The following is a 13840-nucleotide window of genomic DNA, read 5'->3' as shown; positions in this document are numbered from 1 at the left end:
TTTCATTATTGAGTTGTAAGAGTTCTTTATATATTCTAGATGTTAAGTTCCTTATTAGATGCATGATTTGCAGAAAATTTCTCCCATCCTGTGGGTTGTTGTCTTCACTCTCAAGATGGTGTCCTTTGCAGCATGAAAGCTGTTGATGTTGATGAAGCCCAGTTTCTCTGTTTTTCTTTTGTTGCTTATGCTTTTGGTGTCGTATGTCAGAAACCATCACCTAACCCAAGTCAGGATGATTACCCTGGGTTTTCTTCTCAGAGTTTTGTAGTTTTAGCTGTTTCATTTAGGTCTTTAATCCATTTTGAGTTAATTTTTGTGTATGGTGGGAGGCAGTGATTCAGCTTCATTGTTTTGTGTGTGGTCATAACTGCTTAATCCATGTTTCCATGAATATGTATCTTGACAGTCAGACTGCGTCTGCCTCTTTGTTTCCTGGTCTTTGCCTAATGTGGTATCAGAAAATGTTTTCCTGTTTTCATGCAGGCTTCACAATTGTTTTTTAATCCATACATAGTATTCCATCCAGTCCATGAACCATAGTATCGCAAATCTCCCCCATCGTGTTGAACATTTGGTCTTTTCGTGTTTGGGCCTATTATAGAGACAGCTGCTATAAACATTCGTGTCCAGATAGCCCTTTGCTTCTGCAGAATTGGTTCCTTAGGAGACATTACCAAGAGTGGGATTTTTTTGGTCAAAGGGTATGAACATTTTTCTAGTTCTTTGCTGCATGTTGCTTTATTGGTTTCCAAAAGGGCCGTTATCAGTTTAAAGTGCCATATCCAATGATACATGCATTTCACTGGGATTTCACAAGCATTGGTGTTACCCTTCTACAAGTTTTTTGCTAATTTATCAGATATAAAATAGCCCTTCAAGATTAATTTTCATCTGTTTTAAAAACTTTAATTTGTGTTTTTTAGATCCAAGTGATACATATTAAACCCAAAAAACCAAACCCAGTTCCGTCAAGTCAATTCCGACTCACAGCGACCCTATAGGACACAGTAGAACTGCCCCATAGAGTTTCCAAGGAGCGCCTGGTGGATTCAAACTGCCGACCCTTTGGTTAGCAGCCATAGCACTTAACCACTATGCCACCAGGGTTTCCATGTATTACTTAAGTATGTATTATTTAAGGTATAAGTTTGGCAGCCATGAGTCCTAGAAAAACAGTGGCTTTAGAAGACAGAAGTTTATTTCTTGTTCACGTTAAACTCCGAGCAGGTGTGACAGCTCTGCTTTGTGAGGCAGTTGGGTCTCTTTCTGTCTCCCTACTCTGCCCTTCCTAGTGTCTTGCCTTTGCTGGTGTGGTCTAAGATACCGTACACCTCACATGTATTTCAGCAAGTGAAAAGGGGAAAAAGAAGGGCCTACTTCTTCCCTTTGAGGACGTGACCTTGAAGTTGCTTCTGTACATAACCATACGGCCACACCAAGCTCCAAGGGAAGCTGAACAGTGCTGCCATTAGCTCGGCAGTCACGTATCCAACTAAAACTTCTACTGCTGAACAGGAAGGGAAGGTGAATATTGGGGTAACTGGCAGTCTGAGCCACAAGCTCTTTCTTTGGTACGGACTTCCGTGTGCCTGTGTGGTATGTCTACACCACTGTCTCTAATTTACCAATTCTAGACATTACTTTTTTTGTTGTTGTTGGATGCTGTCTAGTTGATTCTGACTCGCAGTGACCCCATGTGACAGAGTAGAACTGCGCCGTAGGGTTTTCTTGACTGTAATCTTTACGAAAGGAAATTGCCAGGTCTTATCCCATGGAGCCTCTGGGTGGGTTCAAACCAACGACTGTTAAGTTAGCAGCCAAGCACTTAACCGTTGTGCCACCAGAGCTCCTTATAGACATTACCTAGTGGCTTCCTATTATGGTAGGTAAAGGTCTTTATTCTTATTCTACCATCCCACAGCTTCTGTCCTCCTGATAGCATTATATCATCATTACAGAATTCAAAAATATATACCTCTTCTTTGAGGAGGCAAAATGTAGTCTTAACTACTTAATCCATGTTCCCATGTATGTGTATCTTGAAAATTAGACTGCGCAGGCGGCTCAGGCAGCAGATTCTCCGCCCCCACCTGTGCCGGGGGTGCTTGCTGACCGCAGCCTTGCAGACCTCACCCCATACTTCCTGACACCCAAGGTGAAGGAAGATAAGAGCGTGCTTAGATGCCTGCAGAGCCTGCCTTTACCTTTTTAAAATATAACTCCTGATTCCTAGGTTTATTTTAACTTTGGGGTTTATAAAACATGTTTTATTTAGTTACACGGCAAGTGTTGTAAATAGTAAGCATTAAATAAATTATAACTGTTAATTGCTTATGTTGGAAATAAACTTAACATACTAATTGCTTGTTTACACCCCCATCCCTTCTTTTTTGGGGGGATTTTTTTTGAGTCTTTATGCTTCTGAACCTGTGTATACTCAGTGAGAAAAACGTTACGTATGGTTCTTCTCCCAGCTGTAGCAGTTGTAACAAGCTTCGTTACAGACGGCAACATTTTTGGATAAATCCAAATTAAGCATTTTAATATGATCACATAAATGTTGTTCAAGCATATTATGATTACATTTTCCTACTTAAATAACTTTCAATTTTTCCTGGGGCTCATAAATTGCTTATTTATTTTTTCATTTGCTTTGTGCTTTTTTAATTTCTAGCTGTCTTCCCACACCTTCCAACAGCTCTTTAAAACTCCTCTCAATATAGTTTTCTACATATTCCAACCTGCCAGATAATCTTTCGATTCCCTGTTTTCCTGAAGATGCCTTCTGGGGCCCTCTATCCTGCTCAAACCTGACTGGCCACTCCAGGCCTCTGCCATACGTCTGTCATCCTAGGACTTCCCTCTGTTTTGTTCTGTATGTGCTTACTCTCTTTCCTTTGTTGGACCCTCTGTTCCCTGGGTTCCCCTGCCTGTCTCTTTCTTGATTTATTCCTTCATTTTGCTGGAGCACATCCTTTAGTGTATTCAAAGAAAAGTTACTTGGGAGGAAATGTTTGACTTTATCTATTTGAAAATCTCTTTCCTTCTCTCTGCTCAGTCATTTACTACTCCCCTCCCTACTTCCATCTTCAAGTGTAGTGGCTTAGAATTCCAGACGCCTTAACTTCACTGTAGATAGATTTGTGTTCCTCATTCTTCTGTTTATTTGAGGTATTTTTTAGAAGGAAAAGGAGGGTGGTGGGAATGTCTTTATCCCTACCATAAACATATGGAAGGCAAAAATACCATTTTCACTTCTTTGTTTATGAGCACAGATGAACGTTTTCCAGTGTGCTGTATAATCTTTTGATTTTCCTCTGGTGTGAATTATCTATTAATGCCCTTCAAAGAACAAATTCTTTAACAATTAGCACAAAACACAGAAGTTCTAATGCTTTTTTTTCTCACTTGTCTGCTCTGAGATCAGACGGTGTTGGTGTCCCAGTTGACTGGCGTCCACGGTTATTTGCATTCATTTTCAGATTGCCTCACACCCGTGATGGCTGTGAACATGCTCACCCAGCAGGAGGTGCCTGTGGTTATCATGGCCAAAGCAGACTCTGAAGGCTCTCTGGATTCAAAAATAGGTAAGCGGCTATTAACATGTAATCAGGGGACTATATCTTGCAGTCTTAAAATCAAAATACTAACTTATTGCTGTCAACTGGAAGAACCAACTATTGATCCATGATTTTGTAAAAATGAATGCCCCTTCATTTAACCATCCCTTACTTAAGAACTGCATTTTGAAAACATACTAAGTATATTGTACTTTGCTAGTTGCTACTGAGAATAACAAGAACGTATCTGGTCCGCAGACCGTGCCTTAGAACTAGTTGGTGAGACTTGTACCTAAGACGTGGGGGGCAGTACAACTCAGATGAAAATGCAGTTTCAGAATTCATAAAACCAACAGCAACTGCTGAGCTGGGGGTTCAAAACACAAATGATCGACGTGGGCTGGGTTTTTGGTGAAAGCTTTGTGGAGGAGGTGAACTTGAGCTATTCAAGAAAAGGAGCATGAAACGGCAGTAAAATTGAAGGCGTATTTAGAACTGTAAATTGGATGTCCTTGGCAGTCTTACTCATTCGTGAACGTTCTGAACTACCGTCACGTAACAGGAAGTCAGAGACTGAACAAAGGAATGGAAACCAGAAGATGGCCCTGCCCAAGGTCCCCTGCCTTTAGAATGGACCCTTGCGTCTCTGTCTGCTAACGTTCCTACTGTAGATTCCGTCCAGTCTCCAAATGCTGAAACCCTGCAGAGAAAGTGATTTCCACACTCTCTATTTCCTAGCACACAGAAGAAATAGCACTTCTTATAAAAATCATGTTTTCCTTATAACGCTCAGGTCAGTTTTTGACAGTGATTTGAAGAAACATCTAAACAGAAAACAGACATGAAGCCATTCAAATCATTCTCCCCTGACCATTTAAACCCAGAAAATGTGTTGTTTAAAGGAAATCATTCCTTCCATTACTTTTATGCATATTGTAGAGGAAAATTTATGAAGATAATGAGCCAGGGTAAACAATAAAGGAAGCTCTTGTTGGTGTAGCTTTTTTTTTTTTTAATTATTTTGAGTCAGATTACTGTCACAAATATTGAGAATTCTGAAGGGGAGAAAAATCTGAATTTTTAAAGGTGCACAGAGAATTGACTTTCCTGTTGTCTTGGTTTCTTGCAAAATTAACGTTTCTAAATTACTGTTTCTGGCCCTCCACAAAGAACAGAGCAAAAATACACAGAAATGAAGCCGTATTTCCTCATCCCATCTGTACTGTTACGGATGGTTCCGTGAATTCTACTGAGGGTCACATCACCAGCACCATGGCCCAGTGCATTCTTTGTGTGGCCAAATAAATGATGTGGCCATGACGTTCCCTTTCGAACATTGCTCCTCATCATACACTTCGGGGTGGTAGGAAGTGATTCTTTTTTTCTTCATGACCGTAAACACCTTTCTGTAGTATTTACTGCTTACCATTTGTCCTCATTCTTCAGTATCCTTCAAGTTCACTCTGAACATTTATTCGTTTCATTAGGTGCTTTTTGTCAGCCATGGCACCTGGGACACCGCAGAGATTTCTGCGGTACCACAGAGCTTTTCATCATACCACAGAATTTTCCATCACACCAAAGAGTTTTTTAGAACACATCTCCCAAACATTTAACAGAAAACAAAAACAGTTGCTGTCAAGGTGATCCTGTGTGTGTCAGAATAGAACTCTGCTCCATAGAGTTTTCAGTGCCTGGTTTTTCAGAAGTAGATCACCAGGCCTTTTTTCTAAGGCATCTCTGGTGGACTTGAACCACCAACCTCTCTGTTAATAGCCATGCACATTAACTGTTGGCACCACCCAGGGACTCCTCAAACATTAAACCACCCTTTTGGAGCGGTGTTGGCAGAGCTCTGACCTAAGTGCTCTGTGCATTGCCCTTAGTTTTGTATCTCTCAGTTACCACGTGATGTGTGCACAAGAACATCCGCAGTTTCGACGGATGACCCCTCTGCGGGGTTTCCCAACCAGGGGCGATTTTGCCAGCAGGGAACATTTGGCAATTTCTAGACACATTTTTTGTTATTTTAACTAAGGGAGTGCTACTGGTGGGGGCCAGGGATGCTGGTCAACATCCTACAATGCACTGGGCAGCCCCCCACAACAAAGGATTATCTAGTCCAAAATGTCAGTGGTGCCAAGGTTGAGAAACCAAGCCCTACAGAACCGACAACTGTAAAAAGCCTGTTTTGATGAATAGCTGAAGTCAAAACATCAGGCCTGGGCCCCTCTGGATGAGTGATTTACTTATGCTCCACTCTGTCTCCTCAAGCATGTAGGTGAATTGAAGAATAAATGTCTACTCAGAACGTACTTTTGCCTTCAGGAGCAAAGCACAGCAGGAAGAAACAGTTGCCAGCTTTCGACTTCCTGACTAAGTGGAGTTTGCTAGGAAATGCCCCACCACTCATCTGTCTGCTGTCTGTCGTACTGTGGTGTCTTATGTGTTGCTATGATGCCGTGCCACCAGTATTTCAAATACCAGCAGGTCACCCATGGTAGACAGGATTCATCAGAGCTTCCAGACTAATACAGAGTAGGAAGAAAGGCCTGGAGATCTACTGAAAATTACCCAATGAATAATAGCACATTGTCTGACTTGCTTGCTTCGGACACATCATCAGGAGCGACTAATTGCTAGAGAAGGGAATCATGTTGGGTTAAATAGAGGGCCAGGATGAGTGAAGGAGACTTGGTGAGATGGATTGGCACGATAGCCACGACAATGGACTCGAACATGTCGGCGATCAAGATGATGACACAGAGACCAAGGCGCATTTCTTTCTGTTGTATATCAGGTCACCATGAGTCAGAGTTGACTCAACCGCAGCTCTCTACCTATTATCAATCTAGGAAATTCCAGAGGAGTCAGCTTTGTTTCACAAGAGAAAGCCACTGTCGTCTGTCACTGAGGGAATTCCCCAAATGCTTGTGATTTACTATTTTAGTGATAAAAAAAGCATTCAAAATTATATGGAGTTAAAGCTATTTAAAAAAGAAAAGAAAAACTAAGCAAAGGGAGAAAGACTTAAAGAAAATAATACCATTATGATAAACTGGTTGTGTTAGGCTGCTAAGATTCTCCAAGTCTGCTCTCCATTTTTCCAATGAATTTTTGGAATGTGGTTGTGTAAATTTTATAGTTAAAAAAGGCAGAGAGTCTCCTTAAAGAAGCTAAAGCTGAGTGTCAGCGCTGTCAATTAGTTTTGTGATGTATTGATTATTTTGCAAAGGAGATGTTTTGTGTTTCTTCCCCTCTAAATAGGAATTCCCAGCACGAGCTCAGAAGACACCCTCTTAGCCCAAACCTTAGGTCTGTCCTACTCTGAGGTTATTGAAATGTCGCCAGATGGCACGGAGAGACTGGTCAATTCTGCTGAGGTTGGTACCCCATGGCATGAGCCTTAAGAATTTACATCTAAAATCACGGACTTGAATTTGATGAGGGTTTTCCTACAAATGTGAATTATAACCTGCTGCTTCACTCACCCCCATACATAACAGCCTTGCAGCCTTACTTCGTCATCTATGAAAACAAAGTAGTATTCTTTTTCAAGATCTAGAAGTTTATCAACTCAAAGTTGAGCCCAGTCCTAGAGTAGTATAGTATTGAAGTAACAAGATTTTATTTGGGGCATCTTCTGCCTCTTCTAGGCAAACTGGTTCCTTAGGAGAAATAGCTGAAATTGTTCTTCTGAGAGAAGGTCTCTGTTCTTCCCAAATTACTGCCTTATTTCCACCTGAAGTTTAACTCATGTACAAGTAAACAGAGAAATTGGAGTCATGTTTATTTGGTCAAGGTTATCTCTTGTGAAGGAGCCCTAGTGGCACAGTTGTTAAACACTTGGCTGCTAACCAAGAGGTCAGCAGTTCGAAACCACTAGCTGCGTCTCAGGAGAAAGATGTGGCAGTCTGCTTCCGTAAAGATTACAGCCTTGGAAACCCTATAGGGCAGTTCTACTCTGTCCTGTAGGGTTGCTATGAGCCAGAATCGACTCACTGGCAATGGGTATCTCTTGTTAGCATGGGTCAGCAGCACTTGAAGGTGGTAACCCTGTTAGGCTTTGAGCCCAGCCTCACTGTTGAACTAGGCAGAAAGTATGATGGAAGAGCTAGGTAGGGATGGGGTGGGAGAAGTGGGAAATGGCTCAGACAGTGATTTTCAGCTTGAGCACATATCAGAATCACCTGGTGGCCTTGTTAAACCACAGATTGCCTGGCTCTCACCCCCAGAGAGTCTGAGTCAGTAGGTCCTGAGTGAAATTTGCATTTCTAACAAGCTTCCAGGTGATACCACTACTGCTGGTCCAAGGACCACATTTTGGGAATCACTGGCCTAGAACCTTGGAACTCAAAGTGTGCTCCCTGGGACCAGGGCATCGGGATCATCTAAGACCTGTAGAGTCTCAAGCCCCCAACCCAGTCTAGTAAGATCCCTCAGTGATTCCTACCTATCACATTAAAGTTTGAGAAGTACTGGCATAGAGCCTGCTTTTGTAAACTTGGCTGCACACTGAAAACATCTGGAAATTTTTTTAAGTACTGATGCCTAAGTCCTACCCCCAGATAGTACTCTGACTGAATGGGGTTGGGGAGGAGGGCATGACTTGGACCTTAAGAGTGTTCAGTGCTCCCCAGATGATTCTAATGTGTAGCAGAGTTTGGGAACTGCTGGTTTGGGTACTGGTCCCACACCTGACTGTCTCTGAGTCACCTGGGAGGCATTTCCTGGCCTCACTCTGAATGATCCTAATTTAATTTGACCTAGAGATCCAAGCCTTTCAGGTTTGGGATCACCTGACTACAGGATCTTTTTTTAAAGAGTCAGAATAAGGGAACAGCCAGGTTTTTCCCTCTATAAGGAATTACGCTCTGATCTCATGCTTGCGCCCTCACTTCATAAATTGTATCCCCAGACATGAGTCATGCTCTAAGATGTCGATCCTAAGCTCTGTTTTTAGACCTCATCTGAGCAGGCTGCCTGGAAATGGAGGAGAGCCAAACCATACTGGAGCAGAGCTAAGCCAAGGGGTCTGTAAGGGGTCCCCAGATAACTCTCTTCAGGGCAAGAAAGGGGACACTCGTGGCCAAAATTAGGTTTAGGAAGTGCCCAGTCTTTAATATAGAGCTCTGAGCATTAACTGTGCTTCCTGGCTTCTTTCAGATAGCTTCTTAGTCTGTTGGATTCTCCTCTGGCTCTAGACTGAATGTATAGGGTAAAGGAATTCATTCTTTCAATGGATGGAAGGAGAATGGATGATGGAAGGCCCCTCCCATCCATGAGCTTCTAGAATGTAGGACCATGAGTAATCCACGGAGAAGAGAGACTTTTGAGGGAGCTTGTTATAATTTGCATCGTATGTGATAATGTCACAGGATATGATAGTGGTAGTACAGAACAGAAAATATCCTCCCAGATGAGTCAGTGGTCCCTTGGTGGAGAACTCCGTACTTCAGAAGACACTTCACTTACTTCAGACTGTTAATGAAAAGGGCTGCATTTGGCAAACATAGCTACATTTCTTACTCTTTATGCCTCATGAGTATAAGCTTTTTGAGGGCAGGGGCCAGAGCCTATTGATCTTTGCACTCCCAAGGCCTAGCACAAGCCTAGCACATAGTAGGTGTGCAGTGTGTCCTCACTGAACCAATTCCAAGGACCACAACCCAGGTTGTTGGCGAGCCACGCTTCCTTGATTCTTATAATTAGTTTGGTTCTCTGAAAAGTGTGGGGTAAAAGAGAATTTCTCTTTTGTACTATACCTGTTCTGCCTGGGTGCCTATAAAATGGGAGCATTTAAATACAAGAAGAATGTTCGTTCAAGCCAAGACCTCAATTCAATCCATTCCCCTCCTTGCCTGAATTCCTTCTGTTTTAGGATAAGATTGAATTTTTCCCCTAACTCTACAACTTGGAAAAAAAAAAAAAAAGATTGACTTTTTCTTTTCCTCTATTAGGGAAAAAAGACATATACAGCTCTTAACTGGCAGCTAAATGCTGATGTTTGGTCATCCCTGTGGATGTCACAGGGCTCAGGTGATAATGGGCCATAGAACTAGGGCTGACTTAGCCACCAGGCACAGGGCCTAGGGCCCACAATACTTTTAGGGAACCCCAAGGAGAAATCTTAATTTCTTTTAAAATCAGGAAGAAAAAAATGAAGTCTTAAGATCTTAAATTACATTTGCATTTATATCAACGCAGTTGTAAACATAACTTTACATTTTTCTATGGAGGCGGGGCCTGCACAGGTCATAGTGTGGCCCTGCCCAGAGCTGACCCCTTGGAAGAAGCAAACAGGAAAACAGTAGTACGGGGGTGGGGGTGGCAGCTGGTTCTCATGAAGAAAGGAATAAGATCTCTCCTTTCCCCCCTAGTTCACAGGTATGACCCGGCAGGATGCTTTTCAGGCCCTGACTCAGAAAGCCCGGAGGAAGAGGGTGGGTGGAGACGTGACCAGTGATAAGCTGAAAGACTGGCTGGTCTCGAGGCAGCGGTACTGGGGTACGCCAATCCCCATTGTCCACTGCCCAGCCTGCGGCCCCGTGCCTGTACCCCTGGAGGACTTGCCCGTGACCCTGCCCAGCATCTCATCCTTCACTGGCAAGGGAGGCTCCCCGCTAGCCACGGCTTTGGAGTGGGTGAACTGCTCCTGTCCCAGGTAAGGAGCCAGGTCCCCCAACCCGCTGGGGCCTCCAGCTTCCTCCTGCCTCCTGGTGCCAGCTTGGCTCCCTTCTTCCATGACTTCTGCCAGGCCAGAAAGAAGAGCGCAGGTCTTCTGGGACCTTTGAGGGAAGGTGCTGGAAGCAGTGGACCAGCTCCTGAGATGGCACCTTCTCCCCTCCCCTGCGCTGGTAGGAGCAGCAGTGTCACTTCCGGCCTGCCTCAGAATCACCTGATCTGACTGAGGCTGAAGCTCACACTTTCATCAAAGCTTTGTAAAAAGCCACTTTCTTCCATTTTATATTCCAAAGAGCTTCTGTGAAGATGAGAGAAAATGTTTTCTTTCCACCTGACAAGTTTTCCAACATAGTGACTGTGATAGCAGTGGGGATTTTATTGCAAGTAGCAGAGTCGTTGCTAAGACAGCGAGTGTGCTCATGGGTTTCAACCTTTAGTATACTGAAACACACCACAATTCCTTTCTCCTCATTTGGAAATTAGGATTATGTTTCTCTGTCAGTTCCCTGCTATGTCTCAAGTGTGATTTTTTTATGATGCCATAGCAGCTGATTAAATCAGTAAATAACAGTTACACAACTCTAGTGTTTTCCTTCCCCTTTATATAGAGAAAGGAGCCCTGGTGGTGCAGCGGCTAAAGCGCCAGCCTGCTAACGGAAGGGTTAGTGGTTTGAACCTACCAGCCGCTCCGCGGGAGAAAGATGTGAAAGTCTGCTTCCGTAAAGATTTACTGCCTTGGCAACCTGTGGGGCAGTTCTGCTCTGTCCTATAGGGTCACTCTGAGTTGGAATCGACTCGATGGCTGTGGGTTTGGGTTTTGGTTTGTATATAGAAGTCCTTTTTTGTCTGCCTTATAGATCATGATGAGAGTATTCTTTAAATAAATTTTGTCCTCCACCAGTACAGAGCTGAATTACTAGATTGGTGGTTAGGTAACCACATAGTGTAGTTGAAAGGCTCAGACACTAATGGATTCAAGTCCCAGCTCTGCCTCTTACCAGCTGTGTAGCCTTGGGAAAGTCACTTAACCTCTCTAAGCTTTGAAGAGCTGTTTAAGAGATTAGAATTAACACAGGTAATCCCACCCAGTGCCTGGCACCTAGCAGGCATTTAGGAAATGGACGCCTCACTGCCGTCCGTCCTCCCAGCTTCTCATCCAGGTGGCTTTGAGATTTGAGACAGGGGCATGTGGTCAGGAACATAGGAAGCTCTGGGCCATTTTGGGGTAGAGCCTTGGGCTCCCAGAGGAGAATGGCACTTCTTTGTTGAAAAGCAATGACAAAGGGCTTCTCTGCTGGAGGCAATGGTGGCCTTCAGCCCAGCAGTTGCAGCAGTGGGCCTTGCTGATAGGGGGTAAGGTTTCCTACCCTGCTGCAGGATTCCTGGACAGCAGGGCTCAGAGCTGAGAGCCTCTGAGCCAGTGTGGCCAAGTGGGACAGCCAGTGGTAAGGACTGCAGGCACCTGAGTCCAGCAGATGTGGGTCCCTGGCTTTTGAGCTCCAAGACCTTGGGTGTGTTCCTTAACCTCTCTGAACCCTAGTTACTAATCTGCAAAATGGGGACACGAATAATACCTACCTCATAGTTCCCAGGAGTTAAATGAGGTGGTACCTGTCAAGCATTTGGTTGCTGTTATTGCTACGGTAGCTAATAATAAATAATGTCATCACCATCATTGTCTCTTCCCCCACTTGCCAAGTGGCCTCTTCCATGTTGTCCAGTTTTTAGCATTAGCAATTAAATGTGCCATCTTCAAATCCAACATGACTGTTACAAAGAAAATCTGCATGGCAGCTTTTAGCTAGATGTTATTGCTTTTAGAAATTGAGCCCTACCTTTTCTTCCTAACTTGTACCATTGCATTAGTGGTGAAGAGGGGAAAGTAACCTCAGTCTTCTAATTACTTCCCAAAATAGTATCTGTGTTCTGGTTGATTGGCTTTCATTTAGAGAGGCACTGTTGCGATCGTTCATCTAAAGCAGCCCTTCGGTGGTAATAAACAGGATTCCCTCCAGGCTTGTTTGCTCTGGCTTGAACCCCTGCTGAGAATTTGCATTTCCACCCAGGTTTATTGACCGGGTTATTCTCACGTGTAATAAATTTGGAGAACCACTGCTCCACTAGTGGTTCTGAGAATTGGTCCCTAACCAACAACATTAATACTGCCTGGGAACCTGTTGGAAATGCAGATTCTCACAGGGGTTTGAACCAGAACTAATTGGTTCGAAACCCTGTTTTCTCCACAGGCGCCTACTCCCAGGGACCATCACTGCTCCCAGTGTGAGGTCCCTTAAGTAAAAGACAAGGGGCTTCTGGGGGCCCCAGAGAAATCTGGGGCTTCCGCACTCTCTTCCCAGCCACTTGCGTTAAATGGGCAGGCGGAGCCAAAGTGGCTGTTCCTTTGCTATTGTTTTGAAAGCCAGTATGAACTGCTTCCCAGCTATTAATGCAACCCCTTCTGTTATGTTTAAGTTACAAATGAACTCATGCCCACACATGCTAAAGTAGTGGGAAGTTCAGCAGTTCTCCTTGGGGCTCCTCCTGCCTGCTTCCCCAGTTCTCTAAGAACTTACATTGCCAAAAGTGAGGTGTTAGGAGAGGAGGCTGGACCTGCTCCGTGCCTCAGAAGGAAGAGCCTCGAGTCTGAACTGTCCACTCCTGCTGTGGCTTCCCACAGCCACAGAGGATCCCTAATACTCGCGAGCTCTACCCATCAGACACAAGATGCTGGTCCACTGCTCATCTAGGCCTTGAGGAGTCTTCAAGGGAGCCAGCCCCCTCCTTGTGCTAGCCTTAGCTAAGGGTGTTACCGCAATTTCGCGAGTTAGAGCCGCCTGCCGCAAATAGCCAATTCTTGAGACAGGGATGAGGTGGGTAAAAAAAAACAAGAGCTTTATTAGATATACCGGTATACGGAGACAGAGGGGAATGATCTCATCCTAAAGTCGTCTGTCTCACCAGACTACCGATAGGTCCGGGTTTTTAAGGGAAGAGGGGCCATAAGTTTCAGGGACTTGTGGAATGTGTGCTCTCTTTCTTCTGTTTAGTTTTGGTGGTCATATCTCAAAACATGTTGATCTTTTCCTGCCATTATCCCATCAGCTCAGGGGGTAGCTGGCGCCATCCTTCCTCTTATTTGACAGGCTTAGATCAATATCACTTGTTTTCCACAGTCTTAGAGGAAACATTGGTTAACACTTAACCATTTGGGGCGCTAACATCAGGATCTTACTTGGAGGCAGGGATGGGCTAGGGGAGGGAAAGGAGAGAAAGAAGACAGAAGAAGGAAAAAAAAATTGGCTCAGGTACTGTTCAAGATATGGCTGAGCAGCCTGTTTCAAGGGCACCCTCTCTTGGGTTCCTAGGAGTTGTGGCTCTGGACACCCAGGTCCAGTTCTTATAGCCCCACAGACCTGCCATCCTAAGAAGGTGCTTCAGAAGGTTCAGCGCTTAGGTCCCTGTGGGATCTGGTTCTTCCCCAGGCATCTCCATTCCTAGAATGAGGATTGTTTCTTCTTTTCAGCCCTTCATGCCCTAAGGATCTCACTTAATCTTCTTCCTTGAACTGTAAGGCTATCTCCACCCTCCTGAAG

General features: G+C 44.2%; 1 protein-coding gene across 7 annotated transcripts in view; it reads left to right on the top strand.

The window, feature by feature from the left end:
- Positions 1-13840, top strand: part of LARS2 (leucyl-tRNA synthetase 2, mitochondrial) — a 205461-nt gene that overhangs the window by 120819 nt on the left and 70802 nt on the right. For all 7 annotated transcript variants that reach the window (XR_010319012.1, XR_010319011.1, XR_002785685.2 and 4 more), the window contains 3 exons: positions 3486-3590; positions 6831-6946; positions 9944-10227. Coding sequence is in view for 1 of the 7 variants with exons in the window: in XM_003409701.3 (XP_003409749.1) it covers positions 3486-3590; positions 6831-6946; positions 9944-10227 (505 nt within the window). In the remaining 6 variants the exon portion in view is untranslated. The remainder of the gene's footprint in view (positions 1-3485; positions 3591-6830; positions 6947-9943; positions 10228-13840) is intronic.

Source organism: Loxodonta africana, chromosome 22 (assembly GCF_030014295.1).
Source record: "Loxodonta africana isolate mLoxAfr1 chromosome 22, mLoxAfr1.hap2, whole genome shotgun sequence".
In the NCBI taxonomy this organism is placed as follows: domain Eukaryota; kingdom Metazoa; phylum Chordata; class Mammalia; order Proboscidea; family Elephantidae; genus Loxodonta; species Loxodonta africana.
Note: the sequence above shows the minus strand (reverse complement) of the source record. Positions and strands in the feature narration are given on the sequence as shown.